Source organism: Zootoca vivipara, chromosome 5 (assembly GCF_963506605.1).
Source record: "Zootoca vivipara chromosome 5, rZooViv1.1, whole genome shotgun sequence".
In the NCBI taxonomy this organism is placed as follows: domain Eukaryota; kingdom Metazoa; phylum Chordata; class Lepidosauria; order Squamata; family Lacertidae; genus Zootoca; species Zootoca vivipara.
The window spans coordinates 16,868,230-16,886,883 of record NC_083280.1 but is presented as its reverse complement, the minus strand read 5'-3'; the positions used below and the strand labels follow the sequence as shown (position 1 = coordinate 16,886,883).

Sequence of the window (18,654 nt, the reverse complement as noted above, 5' to 3'; positions counted from 1 at the left end):
AATGGGTGCCCCACACATTGAGAAGTCAACCCCCCCCCTTGTGCTAGAAAATAGTATGGTTGCACCTAATGACAACAGTACTACTTGGGAGCTCATTTCTGTGTGATATAGTGGCATCATTTCACTATATTTGATTCAGTGCTCAGAAGACGCATTGCTGTGCTCATGATGGAATGGCAGCTTGTGCACAGGTGGACAATTTCCCTGCTGGGATGTTTATGGTTTCCTTGATTTGAGGCTGTTTTGTTCTTGAAAGCACCATTCTGCAATGCCCACCTGCAGCACATGGTGGTCTGGATTGCATAAGTCTGTCCATGGCTGGCTGTTTCTGCTTTGGGGCAGAAGGCTGGACTTAGCTGGCCAGGTAGCCTAATCTCTCTCTGTTCAAAGGCTTCTGGTCTCTCCCTTGGTATACCACATGATACATTCCTCATTTCTTTTATTCGTGTAGTTCAAGGTTGGGCAACCTGCAAACCTTAATTTCATGTAAATAGGGGTGGGGAGTGTCAGAAAGAGAGATAATTCTTTGGACTTCAGCTCTGCCCCCTATGGCACCTGGCAGATTTTTATGGGGGGATTGTGTGTCCCTCAACAGAAAAAAAAGCTTGCTAACCTCTACCTATGACCTTTGATAGACTTCTACATTGGGTTTATATTCCTCATATTTTGGTTTACTTTGGTAGGATGTGCCTGTTTTAATAATAATAATAATAATAATAACCATTAAAAACAATGAAAAGTTTGTCTTTCAAATTCAGTCTCAGGTCCTATTTTTAAAAAACTGCATGCCAGGTGGCTTCATACACAAAACTATCACCCTCACCCATTTTGTTGACACAAACTCCTTTGGGGAAAGTGCTGTTTCGACTGCAGAGCTGTTAGTTTAACTGACCATATTACAGCAAGCAAACCAATGGCCATCAATAAACTAGTGATGAATGCCAGCTCAATAAATACGATTTATCGCTTTTTTAAAAAAACACACACACACACATACACAGTTCTAAAAACTGCTTTTTCTCATGCTGTGCTTCCTGAAGACCAGTGCCGTCTTGCTGATCTGCTTCCAGGGGGAAGAGAAAGAGGCTAGCGAGTTTTCATTCTTTTTTATGTCCTCTAGGTTCACAATAGAACAGGAAATTGAACTGAAGGATGTTCTGAAGGGCCTTGGAATTACAGAAGTGTTCAGCCGGAGCGCTGATCTCACCGCAATGTCTGGTAAGAGGCTTTTTGCACATGTGTGTTGCATCCTTGCACATGTTCTTAAATGGGGGAAGATTAAATTGACCTCATATGGCGGGCACGTCCAACTCCCAAGAAACTGCAATCTACTCCCAGTATTTAAAAAACTGGCAGTGATCTACCCAATGTCATTGGAGAAAGGAGGAGCTTTTTTTAGGGGAGAGAGGCAAAAGTTGTTGAGCTTTTTTTAGGGGGGAAGGCCAGAGTTGTTTAACAATACAACCAACTAATGTCGGCAGCAGACTATAAAAGACCACCCTTTTGATGCTACGTAGGGACAGCGCAAGCGGGGCAGGGGGCTCGGTGCATCCTAAAATGGTGAAACACTGGTACATCCACACATAATGAAACCACCTAATATAATCCAGTGGATTGCCCAGTGAATGTAATCTTGCTTTCATGATGGGCAGGTATATCTGAATGACCAGCAACTGGGCTGATAAACAGCACACACCTATGCACTTTTATTAAGAAGCAAGTCCCACTGAGTTCAATGGAGCCTGGTCTAGGTATGTCTAGGATTGCAGTCTTAAACAGGGGAAAGGCGGAACTTGGGGAAACAAAATAAATACAATTCCACCGCTTGTTTGTGTATAAATTGGAGTGGCTGCTTGTCCACCAAGAGGTGCTCAAGGCAGTTTCCAATCGAAGATTAAGACATCATTAAATGTCTCTGATAAAGGATACTTGTGCTTTGTAAAATAGCAAAGGGGGGGATCTATGAAGGCATCACTGTGGAGATAAAAATCTTTTTAACGACAGTGGAATTGGCTGAACTATCATTCCGTAAGAACAATGCAATCGGCGTCTGCCCAAAGAGTTCTGCTTCTTCAAGAAACTGTTACAAAAGCCCTCTGCATCAATGGGAAGCCTCCACACACTGCCATGACTTTTAACAAAGTATTAGTCATGCCCTCCTCTATTAAGGTTTCTGACTCCCACCTCCAATTAGGTCTGACTGCCATGCTTGTTAAAGTTCTCACTCACGTGTTCTCTCCCCTTTATCCCTGTGCATTTCTCACCCGCCGTTTGATGCCTCTCTGTATTGGGTGGTTCAGGTGAGCAGTAAGGACAGCACTGGCAGCTGGCGTACAGCCAGCAACAGTAGCCGGCTGATAATTACAATGTTAGGGCCACGGCGAGATGGAGACCTGTCATGACCGCAACAGAAGTGATAGAGTTTTTGTGTCCTATTATGCATTGCAGGGCTACCCAGATCGTGTAGGCATCTTATATTTTCACAGTAAGACATTGCGCTAGCAGTGATTTAAGTAAATCTTCTCGTGTGTGTGAGTCATTTGCTCCGTTCCTTTTTTGAAAAATGGAAAAGAACAGCCTCACTTCATTAGAATTGTGATCCATTAGGTCCAACACTCTGCTCTGGAAGGGATGTGCCAAAAATGTTTGTGTCAAACTAGGTTAGTAATGGAGCGTTCAATTAATCCATTTTTACCGCCTGCTTAGATTAGGCTTTCTGGAGAGAACAATCAAGAGGGCCCCATCACACAGGGTATAACACAGGGTTGCCATATTTCAAGAAGTAAAAATCCAGACAGCTCAGATTTTTTTGGACAATCCAAAGTTGTTGAGCTTTTAAATTTTTAAATTTAAAATTCCTTTGGGGCACCAATTTAGCTCCCAACCCCTGGACATTACCAGAATTTTCCAGCTTATTTTGTGACCCTAGTATAATGCTATTTTCCTACTTGACCACCTGATTTGATCCATGGGAGATACATTGTGCTGAGACATGGAAGTTCCAGTTATGTTTCCTAGCTTAATGGATGTTGATAGACAACTTGCTCCAGAAAGACATCTACTTTTTACCAAACAAAACAAAAAAATGAAAATATTAGAATCGTCTTGCTGCGAATTCAGCTTGCCGTGTGGCTGCAACGTTTGAAGGCAGGGCTAGTCACAAAGACCCCTTAATGCAAGTTGCTGGACCAGTCAGTTACTACAAATTGCTAGTTTCCACACTGGTGTTTCCAAGGCAAGTTAGAAAATGCAGGCGTCAAATCTGTTAGCAGGCTAGTCAAACAATTGCCTTCCGCCTAAAGGACTGGAGGAAATGAAACTGATCACTCCTCTGGTTTTTCTTTCCTTTGCAGCTAGTACTGAAATCAGTTAGGCTGGTAGAGGAGGGACAAAGTGGTCTGTCTCTCCTTTGCCAACCTGCTTGCTGACCTGTGGCGACCAGGTCAGTTGTTAAGCACTGGTCTCTGTGTTAGGCTGGTGCAATATTTATACCCTGCCCATCTGGCTGGGTTTCGCCTGCCACTCTGGGCATCTTACAGCACATAAAAATTCGTAAAGCATTAGACATTAAAGATCGTCCGATACAGGGTTGCCTTCAGATGTCTTCTAAAAGTCAGATAGTTGTTTATTTTCTTGACATCTGATGGGAGGGTATTCCACAGGGCGGGTGCCACTACCAAGAAGGCCCTCTGCTTGGTTCCCTGTGAGGGAACCACCAGGAGGCCTTCAGAGCTGGACCTCAGGTGTCCAAACTGAACAATGGGGGTGGAGACGCTCCTTCAGGTATACTGGGCCAAGGCCGTTTAGGGCTTTAAAGGTCAGCACCAACACTTTGAATTGTGCTCGAAAACGTACTGGGAGCCAATGTTATATGGACTGGTGTTATATGGTCTTGCCATTTTTGTTTTTTAAAAAATCCATTTGGATTTCCTGCCTTCCTTCCCTTAACTGGAGGGGTTTCATCTTCTGCAAGCCCTGGTGAGCATCATATTCAGAAACACAGAGAGACCCCCAGCTTTCAGGAGACTTTTAATCATGAGCTGTCTTTAATACAATCAACCAGCTGTATTAATCAGCAATGGGTGACCAGAAGCCACAGCACAATGTTGCTGTTGTTTTTTAAAGTATTGGACCTTTCCAGCTTGCAGGACAGGATTAAAACACTGATTCTAAATCCCCTTATTTGGAGGCAAGTCCCTTTGATCCAAGAATCTATGTGTGAATGTGTGTCTTTAGAACTGCCACATCAGAGCACATGTGACTGTGCATAAAAGGTAAAGGACCCCTGGACAGTGAGGTCCAGTCAAAGGCGACTATGGGGTTGTGGCGCTCATCTCGCTTTCAGGCCGAGGCAGCCGGCGTTTGTCCACAGACAGCTTTCCGGGTCATATATAAAATCAGGAGTAGAATGAGTCAGGCAGAAGCGAATAAGCAACAATTCTTTAGCCTGTTGCTAGAACAGCACACCAGTGGATTAAATTGAGCGTGTAGGTGATGTAAAAACAAAAGAAATTACATGTTTCCACTTGGTACATTTGTTGAACCAACAGTAATAATAAAGAGTAGCACATTAGCAAAAGGATAGAACAAACTCTCTAGAGGGGAGGAAACAAAACAGCTACTAGACTAAGACTGGATATGTAGGTCATCTGCTTCAATGCTCAAGTGTTCACAACCTTATTATCAATTACCACAGCCTCTGACTACCTGGAGAGTCAACGTGTTAACAGTAGGAGTCACCAATGGAACGGAGGGGATCCTAAGTCCCTCTGCTATAGGATTTGTGAGTTGGAAGGGACCTTGGAGGTCCTCCAGCTTAGCTATTCCCACCCTTGGATTCCTAGATGTTCTGAACTACAAGTCCCATCATCCTTAGCCAGCAGGGCCAGTGGTCAGAGGTGATGGAGGATGTTGTCCACCAACATCAAGGGACCCAAGGTTGAAAAAGGCTGCTGTAGTTCAATCCACTGCTGAGTGCAGGATCTACAATGCAGGATGCAACTTCAGCAACAGTGGGGAGCTTGTGGACTGCCAGTTGTTGTTGGACCAAAACTCCCATCATCTCTTACCATGAACGGTGGTTCCTGGGATTGATGGGAGTTGGAATCCCAGAACATCTGGAGGCCCACAAATTGCCAGGGTCATACAGCATCCCTGTCTAGCCTCTGCTTCGTTGTCTCCAGTGAAGGAGAGCCTTCCCAAAACAATCCATTTACAGTCGTACCTTGGAATCCGTTCCCGGAAGTCCGTTCAACTTCCAAAACATTTGAAAACCAAATGGCGGCTTCTGATTGGCTGAAGGAAGCTCCTGCAGCCAATCAGAAGCTACGGAAGCCCCGCCAGACATTCGGGTTTCAAAAGAATGTTCACAATCCGGAACAAACACTTCCGAGTTTGCAGCGTTCGGGAGCCAAAACATCCGAGTTCCAGGGCATTCGACAACCAAGGTATGACTGTACTGTCACACACCCTATTTAACAATAGGAAATTTCTCCTAAAAGCCTTGTTGATAATCTTTTCTCTTCAACCAGGTGTGGAGAACATTTTATACCCCAAGGGCCACAGCCCAAGGGACAGCCCTCTGAGGGCCACATGTCGGTAGTGGGTGGGGCCAGAGGCAAAAATAGGTGGGACAACAAATGTAGGCGAGTTTCTACTCGCATGCCTCTCTGCCCTTCATACAGGCAAGCAGGAAGCATTATCGAAGTTCACAGGTGCCCCAATGCAGGGAGGCCCAACAAGGCCCCGCCGCCATCAAGGGGAAGCCCAGCCCCTCAAAATTGACAGAGACTCATCCCCATACGAGCTTTGGGGGACGGGCTGAAATGTCCTCAGGCTCATAGAGTTGGCGCCTGTGTCAAGATTCCAAGGGCACATTCCAGCCAAGCAAAAACAGTGGCAAGGCCAGTGAGGCGTGTGGCCTGGGGAAAGGGCCCAGGGTCAGATAGAGAGCCCTCAATGGCTGAATTCAGCCCCTGGCTCTGAATTTCCCCACTCCTGCCTTAAACTGAAAACCAGCAGCTAGGCCACAAGAGAAGCAGGTTTGCCTCCGCAACCAGCTTTCCAGAGGCATGTGGTTGCCTGGCCAGTGCCAGCAACAAAACAGTGGCCTCGATTACTCTTCGGCTTGATCTAGTAGAGCATTTCTGACTACTTCTGCACCTTTATTTAGCTCCTTCAAAGTGCTGATGCAGCGGGCCCTAGGATTGGGCTGTAAAGAACAAAACTCAGCAGCTGCTTTGAACTGGCTTTGCATTTCATCCAAGAGACAAATTGTTTTCCGAGAGATTTATACTTTTTCTGCACCTTTACCTTATGAAAACCAGCAGGCAAACCTTAAACCCACAGACCTGCTTTTACGCGCCCAAATTAACTCCTCTACCGTTTTAAAGATTAAGTTGTTTATAGAGGAACGTTGAGCATTAAGCATGGAGAAGATTAATGGGCTCCACAGCAGGGCTGTTAATTTTTCTGTGTGAGTAACAGAGGCATCCCAGGTGGTGGCGGAAAGGTTTGCTCACAGTTGGGTTTTATTGAATTAAGCACCCAGCGATAATTTCAAAGTACCATCTTTAAATTACTTAAGAGCTCTGGCTTGATGTGGTAAATGCAGTGCTTCATTTATTTTTGTTTCTCACAAAGGCTACTTTCCCCCTTTTTTAATTATTAGCAGGGCGAGAAAAGAAAAATGAAACACAGGATTTTCCTCTCACACAGGATTTTCCTCTCAGTCATTTCTCCTCTAAGCATGCAAAACATGAGTGTATAAAATTGCAATTTTGATGCTCAGGCTGTTTTCCCAGTTTAGGGTCTGATGGGCAAATCTTTTGGTCTCATTTGTGTTCATGCTGATGATGATTTGGGTTATGGGTGTCTGTTCAGCACATCTGGTTAAAAGAATTAGGTGACAGTGATGGGATAGACATTCTGCCTTCGATCCTGGAGAGCCACTGCCAGTCAGAGTAGACATTACTGGGCTAAAGGAATCATTGAATTGACTTGACATTAGTGCAACACGCTCATTGGAGTTGCCCTTGATGAGAGATTGATTGTTAAACCTACAGCTTTAGATGTATGGTGTAAATGTGGGCAGAGACAGAGAGCAAGTGCCTTTGGAGAGATCTGATGTGAGAGTGGTAGATTGCTGGGAGTGTTTTAGCTTAGCTTCCTCCTCCTGCACTCAACCTGTATACAGTGGTACCTCTACTTACGAATTTAATGCGTTCCGAACGCACATTTGTAAGTCGGAAAAAATTGTAAGTCGATTCCCATAGGAATGCATTCGTAAGTAGAAGCAACCCTATCTAAAAATTCGTAAGTAGAAAAAATCCTATCTAAACCGCATCCAAGATGGCGGACGGAGCTCCGTTCGTAAGTAGAAACATTCGTAAGTAGAGTTATTCGTAAGTAGAGGTACCACTGTATCTGTAAATAAGGTACAGGTAAAAAGGCAAAGGACCCCTGGACGGTTAAATCCAGTCAAAGGCAACTATGGGGTTGCGGCGCTCATCTCACTTTCAGGCCAAGGGAGCCGGCATTTGTCCACAGACAGATTTCCAGGTCATGTGGCCAGCATGACTAAACCACTTTTGGCGCAATGGAACACCATGACAGAAGTTAAAGTGCACAGAAACTCTGTTTACCTTCCCGCCACAGTGGTACCTATTTATCTACTTGCACTGGTGTGCTTTCAAACTGCTATGTGGGCAGGAGCTGGGACAGAGCAATGGGAGCTCACTCTGTCGCGGGGATTCGAACTGCCGAACTTCTGATGGGCAAGTCCAAGAGGCTCAGTGGTTTAGACCACAGTGCCACCCACGTCAGCTGTATATAAACTCACAGTACACATACTAAATCTCGGACGATCTCTCTCAAGGGAAAGCCAAGCTCACAAGGTGTCCCTGAGATTTGTGATCATTAGGAGAAACGGGGAGAGCATAACCTAGTGAAGTGATCTAATTTGCACCTCCTGGAGCAATAAACAGATTAGAGTATAATTATCGTTTGCATTTTGCACTTCTCTGAATTTTGCGATATAATCTAGGCTCAAAAAAGAACCAAAATCCATTAATTTTTTTTTAATAAAAAAGTGCATTCTAGGATAAAATAAACTTATAAATGAGTACATTGAGATAAAATACACACTTGAATACATATGTTTTGATGAAACACGTATGCTATTTTATTAAATGAAGTATGGACACACACAGTTGGAAATTGCTAATAGCTTTGCAGGGGGAAAGGACAGGTTGAAGAAACAACATTTGAAATAAATGCAAGGTTTTAAAAGAAAGTAGTATGATTTAGTACCGGTAATTAATTTTGCATATAAATGGCTTAATCGTAAGACTTTATATTATTATACCAAGCCCAAGAACTTCAAAATAAATCATTGGTTATTTTATTTCTGCTTCTGTTCCCCCCCCCCCCACACACACACATATTTAATGTTTCATTGGTGTGTGGGTGTTTTGAGCACACTGATAAAAAAAAATTAAGAGGAGGAGGCAGTGAACCTAGGGTTACCTAAAAAATAAGCTGCATACATAAATGTGTATATCAGTGGAAATAACACACAAATGCTTTGCATTTGGCATAAATTCAACAAAATTGCGTACAAAATGTGTATATTCAGAGAAATCCACACAAGTGAATGCAGATTTGTGTACATGAATGGTACATGTGTGGGCCGTGCTTCAGAGAATATGTTTAGGGTCGGCACAAACGGAAAGAGGTGAGCCCAGCTGTCTAGAAGAGGAGATATGTACAATCCCTGATACATACCAAACACACACATACAAAAATAAAACTGCAAAGTGATGCTGAAATGGAGTGAACAAAACTTGAGACTGGGGGGGGGGATGAAAAACTATGACACGTCCACCCATTCCTACTTTTCCTCTGACCTTTGTTTCTCCTTCCTCCTCCAGACAACAAAGAACTTCACCTTTCAAAGGCAGTTCACAAGTCTATCTTCGAAGTGAATGAAGAAGGCTCAGAAGCTGCCGCTGCCTCAGGTTTGTACCTCCTCAAACTATTGACTCAGTTACAGGAACCACCGCTATGCATCGGCAGGGTGTAATGACTTGGAGCATAAAATGAGAGTTTAAAAGTTCTGGGTTCAGATTATAGTTCAGCCGTGAGCTCACTTGAATGGCTTTAAGCTACTGCCTCCACCTCACTTCCTGGTCTGTTGTATGGGATAATGACATGGGTGTAACTTGCTCAGAGAATCCTTTTGACCTTGTGGGCTTGGCCCTTGTGAGAAGCAGAACGCTGGACTAGATAGCAGGGCGTTGCAGCGGAGCAAGCCAGATAGCATACCAGCTCATATTCCTGCATTGCAGGGCATTGGACTAGATAAGCCTCAAAGTCCCTTTCATCTCTACAATTCTATAATTCTAAGGTCAACCCTGGATTGGGCTGAGGCAGCCTCACTGGATCCACCCATAGTGATCTGGGGCTGTTGAAAGGGAGAGCAGTCTGGCAGTGAGGATTTGGCATGGAGGAGAAACTCAGGCAAGCTGTGTGTCTCCTTCTCCCTACCCCCAACTATGTGCTCAATTAGGATTTTAAACATGCAGTGAAGAGGCAGCAGGGAGAAGCGCCAGATGAGGCCCTAAATCAGATCAGAGGACCCATGCACAGCACTACTAGACATTAGATGGTCCTTGGTGGTCTGAGAGCTATTCATAAAGTTGGAACCTGTGCCCTGTTGCTGCTATATAGCAAAATGTTGAATTGGAGTCAGAACTTTTTGTTTCCAAGTAGGCTGGTTTGCAATGACAAACCTAGACAGCATCTTAAAAAGCAGAGACATCACCTTGCCGACAAAGGTCCGTATAGTTAAAGCTATGGTTTTCCCAGTAGTGATGTATGGAAGTGAGAGCTGGACCATAAAGAAGGCTGATCGCCGAAGAATTGATGCTTTTGAATTATGGTGCTGGAGGAGACTCTTGAGAGTCCCATGGACTGCAAGAACATCAAACCTATCCATTCTTAAGGAAATCAGCCCTGAGTGCTCCCTGGAAGGACAGATCGTGAAGCTGAGGCTCCAATACTTTGGCCACCTCATGAGAAGAGAAGAATCCTTGGAAAAGACCCTGATGTTGGGAAAGCTTGAGGGCACTAGGAGAAGGGGACGTCAGAGGACAAGATGGTTGGACAGTGTTCTCGAAGCTACGAACATGAGTTTGACCAAACTGCGGGAGGCAGTGCAAGACAGGAGTGCCTGGCGTGCTATGGTCCATGGGGTCACGAAGAGTCGGACACGACTAAACGACTAAACAACAACAACAACAAGGCTGGAAATAGTGCAAGAATTCAGTTGCATTCGGATAAAGGCATTGTATATGAATAAAGAAGTGCCGGGGGGGGGCATCTTTCTAACTGTTACGGAAGGACCAGATGGTAGAACTGTTTGCTTGTCACTTGCAAATATTGGCTTTTCCCACCAGCAAATCATTTTTGTTTCTTCTGTGGTTTGAATTGATCTCCCCAGGTCCAATTATTTCATTAGGAGAAAAAAGAAATAATCTTTGCGGCAAGCCCCCTGTACAGCTATAATTCTGGCTGAAAAACCACATTCCCCAAACTGTTCCAAGTGAGGATTCATGCCTGGGCATGCATGGACATTTTATTTACTCAGGCTTATTGTTGCTGTGTTGTTGTTTTCCCACATGTCAACGCAATAAAAGTTAAGAAGTTAATAAAACCCTTGGGAAATGCAAAGCTCAAGAGATCAGTCATAAAAGATTTCCAAATTTTATTAAGATCAAGCCCTGCCTCTCTACTAATATGTTCAGCCTACAGTGTTCCTTCCGTGTGCCAGGTATTAAAAATCAAATCTGCTTGCTGTTGGACCTCTCCCTCAGGAATATAATAAATGTTCAGCCATTTCTGTGTGTTCTCCCCCAGTTCAGCCACCTATTCAGCTCCTCAAAGTGCCTATCCATCTGTTATCTCCACCAGGACACCCTGGTTCTTCCGTGGCTGTAGCTTCTGCAAGAAAAGCAGAGGTTTCCACCGGGACAAATAGGACTCGGTGCACATGGGACAATGGTTCCCTGTTCACCAACTGGGAACAAGCTCTATATAGCAATGATACATGAGGCACCCTCCTGGGTGTGAAGCTGCTGCTTGCCCCTATGGTGTGGGGGGTATGCTGTGCCTGTGCCCACCTGCAGCCCCACCAACCTAGTACATCGCCATCGCCATCCTGCCCACCCCATCCCAGTTCCAATGAATGGGAGCAACAGCCCACCTCACACGCTGAAGCCAGCCATCCTGCAGCACTTATCCTCCCAGGAGCAAATCCCTCCACTTCCTAGGGGGAAAGCAACAGCAGCAAGCTGAGTCTATTGCCTTCATGCCCAGTGTGGGGGCTTCCAAGAGACATCTATTTTGCCACTAAAAGACCAGGATGCTGGACTAGACCCAGCATTTTTCTTATACGAAGAGCTGGGAAGAGTGACTTCGCCTTCACAAGAACAACCCTCCATTTGCTCACGGTGGTTAGTAGGGATCTAGCATCACATCTGTACCAACTCCTAAAGAAGAATCTTGTCTGTTGCTGAGGGTACACACTGCAGCAAAAGTGGTGTGATTATTTCCAACCGTAAGCCCACAAGTGCTATGCACACTTAACGTCTGTAACCAGAGTAAATTAACAAACGTTTTGCAATAACCTATTCAAGAGCTTGCATTTCTTTTGGGCCCAAATATTAGATTTCAAAGAAGGCCAGAGCAAGTTGCAGGAAATGACCACAGTCCATTAGAGCCAAGAGGGAATGGGTTTCCACGTTCACCTAATGTGTTCTACCACTGCTTATCATAACCCATGTGGGTGGCGGGACTGTCGAATGCAATGCATTTCCTAGGTTGAAAGGGAATGGCTGTCATAACTCTCTCTCTCAAAGTTCTGCCTCTTTTTGTAAGTTATAAGCCGTTCCCCCAGCAGTGAGAAATAAATGGCGCTACTGCCAGTTGTTCATCATTCCCAGAGCATAACTCAGCACATCCATTTCTTTGTGAGTCTCTTTTCATTTTAAGATGAGATTGCTAGCTGTGTGTCTTGTTGACAGCCTTCGCTTGCACAGAAGAGTTGTGGTGTGTGTTTTTTCAGATTTCCCATTTTGCGCTGTCTTTACATGTGTCCTTAATGGTGTGACATAGAAGAAGAGTGGGGGGATTGTAATACAAGGACATTGGTGGGATATTTCAAAGGTTGCCCCTTTGTCGTCTCTCCCCAGGAATGATAGCCATAAGCAGGATGGCCGTGCTGTACCCCCAAGTTATAGTGGACCATCCTTTTCTCTTCATGGTCAGGAACAGAAGAACAAGTGAGTGCATTCATCTCTTTTTTTAGTTGTTCTTGTTACTCCTGTTGAATCCTCACCAGGATATTAAGAAGCTGCCTTAAGCCCGGTGAGCTTATTTAACCAGATAGCCCAGTATTATGATGCCTGCTCTGACGGGTGGTCCCTGTATGTTTGTAGAATTATAGAACTCTAGAGTTGGAATGGAGAGATGACTCCAAGTCCAGTCCAGTCCAGTCCCCTGAAATTCAGGAATCACAGAGGAGGGATCCCTGACAGGTGGCCATCCAACCTCTTTTTAAAAACCTCCATTGAACGAGAGTCCACCACCATAGTCCATTCCACTGTCGAACAGCTCTTACCTTCAGAAAGTTGTCCATTGATGACTCCTAATAAATAGGACATGATGATCACCTCCTCCCACATAGGCATGCCCAAACCTTAAGATCATTTTCAGATGCCCTGATATTAGCGTTGCACCAAGTGAAGTGAGGCAGGTCGCCACCTAGGAGAGGGCCTTTACAGGAGTGGCCCCGCAGCTGTAGAATAGCCTCCCTAGAGAGGCTTGTCTGGCACTTTCTCTATGGTCTTTTCATCATCAGTTGAAGAAGACTTTGTTATTCACACAGATTTCTTAATTGTGGCTCAAACTAACTTCGGATTGTTATGACCTTAGGCAGTTTAATTTGGGTTGTAAAAGTGCATATGCTCTCTCCATTTGCAAGAAAAGTTACTTGCTTTAAAAAAAAAGCTTAGTATTATTTCCAGTTATTAACACCTTGTATTTTTACAAGACAATATACAAAATATTAATAACTGAAGGTGTCACTATTTTTTTTAAAATAGGGAATACTCAGGGAATAGTTATTGATGGGTGTTTATATACATTTAATTAATTACAATGATGGGGTTTTCTGACTTGTTCTCCTCCAGCAGAACATGCAATTTGTCATGCTGGGGTAAACCTCCTAAATATAGGCTGAGCCTGCAATTCTGTAATGAGTGTCTTGAGTGCCATAGTGGCCTCCCAGAAGCAAATTGGCTCTCCAGTCCCCTGTACACACATCCCAAAATACAATTGTTTGCTCCTGCTCCTGCTCCTGCTCCTCTCAACACATCTGTTTCGGGGGGTGGCAGCAGGGGAAATAATATATGAAATGGCTGTAAGACAATTTAAACTTCAAATCGCTGCTTTTCATTTATTTATTTTAATGTATATCTTGATTTTCACTGTCAAGGTCTCAAAGCAGCTTACGGTGATAAAAAAATATACACCATTTAAAAACAAAGAGGAAAGCTCCAAAACGGAGAGACCTCGTGAAGTTAACATGTCAACAGAAACCATTGGGAATTTATAAAACGCCAGAGAAGCATTTGTGATGGCAGAGGCCTCTTGAAATAAAAGCAGGTTTTAAGCAGGTGTCTGAAACTCAACAAGGGTAGTGCCTTTCTGACTTCTAGTAGGAGGCTGTTCCACAGGCTTGGACCCTCAGCACTGGAGGCATGACTTCTCATTAGCAAGAGTCGCGCTTCCGGTCCATGGGGGAGCGCTATTGTGCCCCTCCAGACAATCTCTGCTGTATAGCTCAATTGGTTGGGGCATGGTGCTAATAGCACCAAGGTTGCATGCTTGATCCCCCTACGGGGCAGCTGCGTATTCCTGCACTGCAGGGAGTTGGACTAGATTAGGCATAGGCAAACTCTGCCCTCCAGATGGTTTGGGACTACAACTCCCATCATCCCTAGCTAACAGGACCAGTGGTCAGGGATGATGGGAATTGTAGTCTCAAAACATCTGGAGGGCCGAGTTTGCCTGTGCCTGGACTAGATGATCCTCCGGGTCCCTTCCACCTCTACAATTCAGTGATTCTCTCATCTCAGCGACTGACTTGATGTTTTTTCCCAGCAGCAGCAGCAGCAGCAAAAAACAACAAACCCAGATAATGTGTATAGAACTCATTTATTTGTATAAAACAGAATTACTTGTGAGAAGCCATTCTCAGGATGGTGAGAGCCACTGCCGATTTGCAAGAGCGAGCCAGCGTTTTGACTCCCTTGTGGCCTAGCTTAAAAGACGCATGCAGCTGTCCTCCTTTCATCCAGTATCAGAGGCGGTTTGCTTCTGAAACTGAGTTTCTGCAAACTACAAGTGCAGGGAGTGCCATGTCCTGCTTTGAGGCTTCCCATTGGCTACTGTGAGAACAGAATGCTGGACTAGGCAGACCTTTGGTCTGAACCAGCGGAGCTGCTCTTATGTTCTCATAATATGCTGCACCTTTTGAGTCTTATCCCACTCGTCAGTATTGCAGCAGAATACTAAAACTTTGAACCGAGAGTACCCAGTGCACCAGTACGATCCGTTATTCATGTGTTGGACAGGAGTGGTGAGAATAGCCTGCTATCTAACAAAACAGATTGATTTTAAGAGTATATGGAGTTTTCTTCGCCTGTAGTCTTGGGAAGAAGCAACAGCTGAATGGTAGAGAACAAGCTTTGCATGCAGGATGTTTCAGATTCAGTCCCCAGCAGCGCCAATTAAAATTACAGCATTGGTTAGCAGGACTGGGGTAAGATCTGTTCTACACACGACTCAGGAGAACTGCTGGGCAGAATGGACCGGTGGTCCGACTAAGACAGCTTTGTATGTTTCACTAGCAAATGATGCAATAATACATACGTAGTGGCCTATCCGTGTCCTAGAGATTGAATTGATGGGTCTGGTGGATTGGATCAACACTTCCCTCTACTCCAGGCATAGACAAACTCGGCCCAGATGTTTTGGGACTACAACTCCCATGTTCCCTAGTCCCAAAACATCTGAGGGCCGAGTTTGCCTGTGCCTGCTCTAAAGGTAAATGGTAAAGGGACCCCTGACCATTAGGTCCAGTCGTGACCGACTCTGGGGTTGCGCGCTCATCTCGCATTATTGGCCGAGGGAGCCGGCGTATAGCTTCCAGGTCATGTGGCCAGCATGACAAAGCCGCTTCTGGCAAACCAGAGCAGCACATGGAAACGCCGTTTACCTTCCCGCTGTAGCGGTTCCTATTTATCTACTTGCATTTTGACGTGCTTTCGAACTGCTAGGTTGGCAGGAGCTGGGACCGAGCAACAGGAGCTCACCCCGTCACAGGGATTCGAACCGCCGACCTTCTGATCAGCAAGCCCTAGGCTCAGTGGTTTAGCCCACAGCGCCACCTGGGTCCCTATGTGCCTGCTCTACTCATAGCCTTATCCAAACCACTCCATAATTGGATTGTTTTTGGGGCATATTGTGGTGTTCGGCATCTTTTTTAAAAAATAAAATAAATCCACTTCTCAAACAAGGAAACTTTTTTGCAGCTGGCCTTACAGAAAGATGCGGCACAACACAGTATAAATTTTAAAACAGAGTGCATGAACCTCAAATATTTACAAATTCTGTTAGTAGTGGGAAACTATCTGTTAACCTTCCAGCAGGTCCCATAAGTCTCTCACCGGTTATGAAATTAAGCCATAAAAGAAGACCAGATAATTGAGCAATTCTCCACCTACTGCATGCATAGTTCTCTAGTGGATGGAGAATTCTTCTATCCAACATGCGGAGTTGGAATAAATTTGACTCATTCTGCATTTAAAGGCAACCCAACCTAATTCACGCTCTCTGAAAGCGTATGCAAACCAAAACACAGCCATCCTTTGAAATTTTAACTGCACCAAATTTGCAGTGCTTGTTCTCCAGCTGGGTAACTTGTACAAAAATGTATGTGCTAGGATGAAGTGTGCATAAAATGCATACATTGGCAGGGGCGGTATACCCAAAATACATTGTTAGGGAAAGTGCTTTGCAGAAATGTGTGTGCTGTGCAGAAATTCGCACTAAAATGCTGGTGAGCTTTCGTGGGTACTTTTGAATAAAAATATTTTTGCAGACTGATACAGAGATGTGGGGAACAGAATTTAGGACTAGAAAAATGAGAAACCAGAATGGATTCTCCAGATTTGCCCATGGGCAGGCTCACATCCACACAATACCACATTTAAAGGGCATGAAGCAGCCAGGGCTCAGGCAGCTATGCGAAGGTTGGCGTTAATTCTCCAAATTGAGGCATTCTAGGGGTTTGGCATGGGCAGGACCAGAGAGAAGGGGCTTGGGGTGAATCCTAGGCCCAGGGGTCAGCAAACTTTTTCAGCGGGGTGCCAGTCCACTGTCCCTCAGACCTTGGGGGGGGGGGCGAACTATATTTTGAAGGGGAGAAAATAAATGAATTACCATGCCCCAGAAATAACCCAGAGGTGCATTTTAAATAAAAGCACACATTCTACTCATGTAAAAACACCCTGATTCCCAGATCATCTGCGGGCCGAATTTAGAAGGCGACTGGGCCAGATCCTGCCCCCGGGCCTTAGTTTGCCTACCCATGCCTAAGCCCATTCAGTTCAGCCATGAGACCTGAAGACTTGGTTAAAGATTATCCATTTTGTCTGTGCAGCTCAGTATTGTCTACACTGACTGGCAGCAGCTCTCCAGGGACTCAAGCAGCAGATATTCCCAGCCCTGACACCCCGGAGTATAGGGCGGTATATAAATTCAACAAATAAATAAACTGCCAAGGATTGAACCTGGGACCTTTTGCATAAAAAGCAGAGACTCTACTACTGAGCTATTTTATCCATGAGTTTTCCAGCCTTGAATCCATACATTTTGAAAGATGCAGCAAACCCCCCTCCCCCCCCGGGGTCGCTTGCCCTCCTTCTGATGCCTTCTCCTCCTTTGTACATCTCTCTCTTTTTCTCTTCCCTTTAGGTACCATCATTTTCATGGGGAGAGTGATGCACCCAGAAGCGATGAATACAAGTGCTCACGACTTTGAAGAACTGTAATATCCCCACAAGGCTCACCAAACCCACACACACACACAAAAGAAAATAAGCACACACCGAGATTGCAGTCGATGTATTTAAGATTTGCCGTGTGATTTGTTTGTTTCTTTTTCGCATTGTTACATTTGAGGCACGGTCTGAACGGAAAGGAAGAAGGGAGAGAGAATCAAAAGGAAAACCAGCTTCCAGATCTTCACTTCAGCTAGAAATTGCAGGCTGCGGCTGTGGAAGAAAAGCTTTCAGTATTAAAGTAAATGTCGTCCTTGTGATATCTTGTGTTGGTCCTTTAAAATAAAAACCGTAACCATGTCAGCGGCCGCACTTTCTGTCTCGTTGAACTGCAATGCAGTTGGTCCCCAGATTCTGTACTGCAGTATCTTCCTATGCAGTAGAAAAAACTAATTGGATGCTAGGAGACATAATTAAAGAAGGGGTGGTTGATAGTATTTTTTGGGAGCCAAAGGGCCACATTCCCCATCGGCAAGCTCTCTAGGGGCCACATGGCAAGTGTGGGTGTGGCCATGTCAAACTCTCTTGCATACACAAACACACACAAATTGTACACAGGCAGATCAGCTGAGGAGGGGAGTTCTTGTTCCCTTTCAGCTCATCACATGATCTATTTCAGGCACGTCCAACAAGTAGATCATGATCTACCGGTAGATCACTGGACGTCTGTGGTAGATCACTGGCTTCGCCCAAAGAAGCTCAACAACTTTGGCTCCCCTAAAAATGCTCAACATTTTAGCCCTTCACCCCCCCCCCCAAAAAAAAACAGGGCTTTCTTCCCACCTCAGAAAAGCTCAACAACTCTGACCTGAACCCCTAAAAAATGGGCCTTCCTCCTTCCTAAAAACAATCTCAACACCTTTGACCTGAACCCCTAAAAACAGGGCTTTCCTCCTCCCTAAACAACTTTGACCTGAACACCCCAAAAGGAGGTAGATCACTGCCAATTTTTAACTCTGTGAGTAGATCGCAGTCTCTTCGGAGTTGGCCACCCCTGATCTATTTGATGACTAGGGAAGGGTGCAGTTTTCATTCCCATCAGGGTGCTCCACCCACCCCAGCACCGTGTCTGTTTTATTGCATTTTTATTTTTATTGCCATCACAGAAATTGGTACGTGCTGAAGTGGGGCAGAAAAATTGTTTTGGGTTGCTGAATTGGGAGTTAGCCCCTCCTGTGAGTCCAAGTACTAACCCGCAGAGCAGGTGAGTTGGTGCATCTCACAGCTCTCGCCTGGCCTCTTCATTCAGCCTCCGCCAGAGGTTTGAAAAAATGGCACCGCCTCTTTCATCAGCTCCATTCACAGACCATAAATGCAGGGGGTGGCAATTCAGCTGGTGAAGATGTGGGGAGGATTTCAAGTTCAGTGGTCCCCAGAATGTTTGGGGGCATTCTGCAGAGGAGGGGTGGAGCAAAATAAAGGCCTCGCTTCTGTTGTCCATATTTATTTTCCCCCCAGAATACTGCAG

General features: G+C 45.0%; 1 protein-coding gene across 2 annotated transcripts in view; it reads left to right on the top strand.

Annotated features, from left to right (window-relative positions):
* Positions 1 to 17,489, top strand: part of SERPINI1 (serpin family I member 1) — an 83,177-nt gene extending 65,688 nt beyond the window's left edge. For both annotated transcript variants that reach the window (XM_035132373.2, XM_035132372.2), the window contains exons 6-9: positions 1,121 to 1,218; positions 8,931 to 9,017; positions 12,252 to 12,341; positions 17,101 to 17,489. In XM_035132373.2, coding sequence (XP_034988264.1) covers positions 1,121 to 1,218; positions 8,931 to 9,017; positions 12,252 to 12,341; positions 17,101 to 17,177 — 352 coding nt within the window. In that variant the 3' untranslated portion in view covers positions 17,178 to 17,489. The remainder of the gene's footprint in view (positions 1 to 1,120; positions 1,219 to 8,930; positions 9,018 to 12,251; positions 12,342 to 17,100) is intronic.
* Positions 17,490 to 18,654: the final 1,165 nt, after the last annotated feature.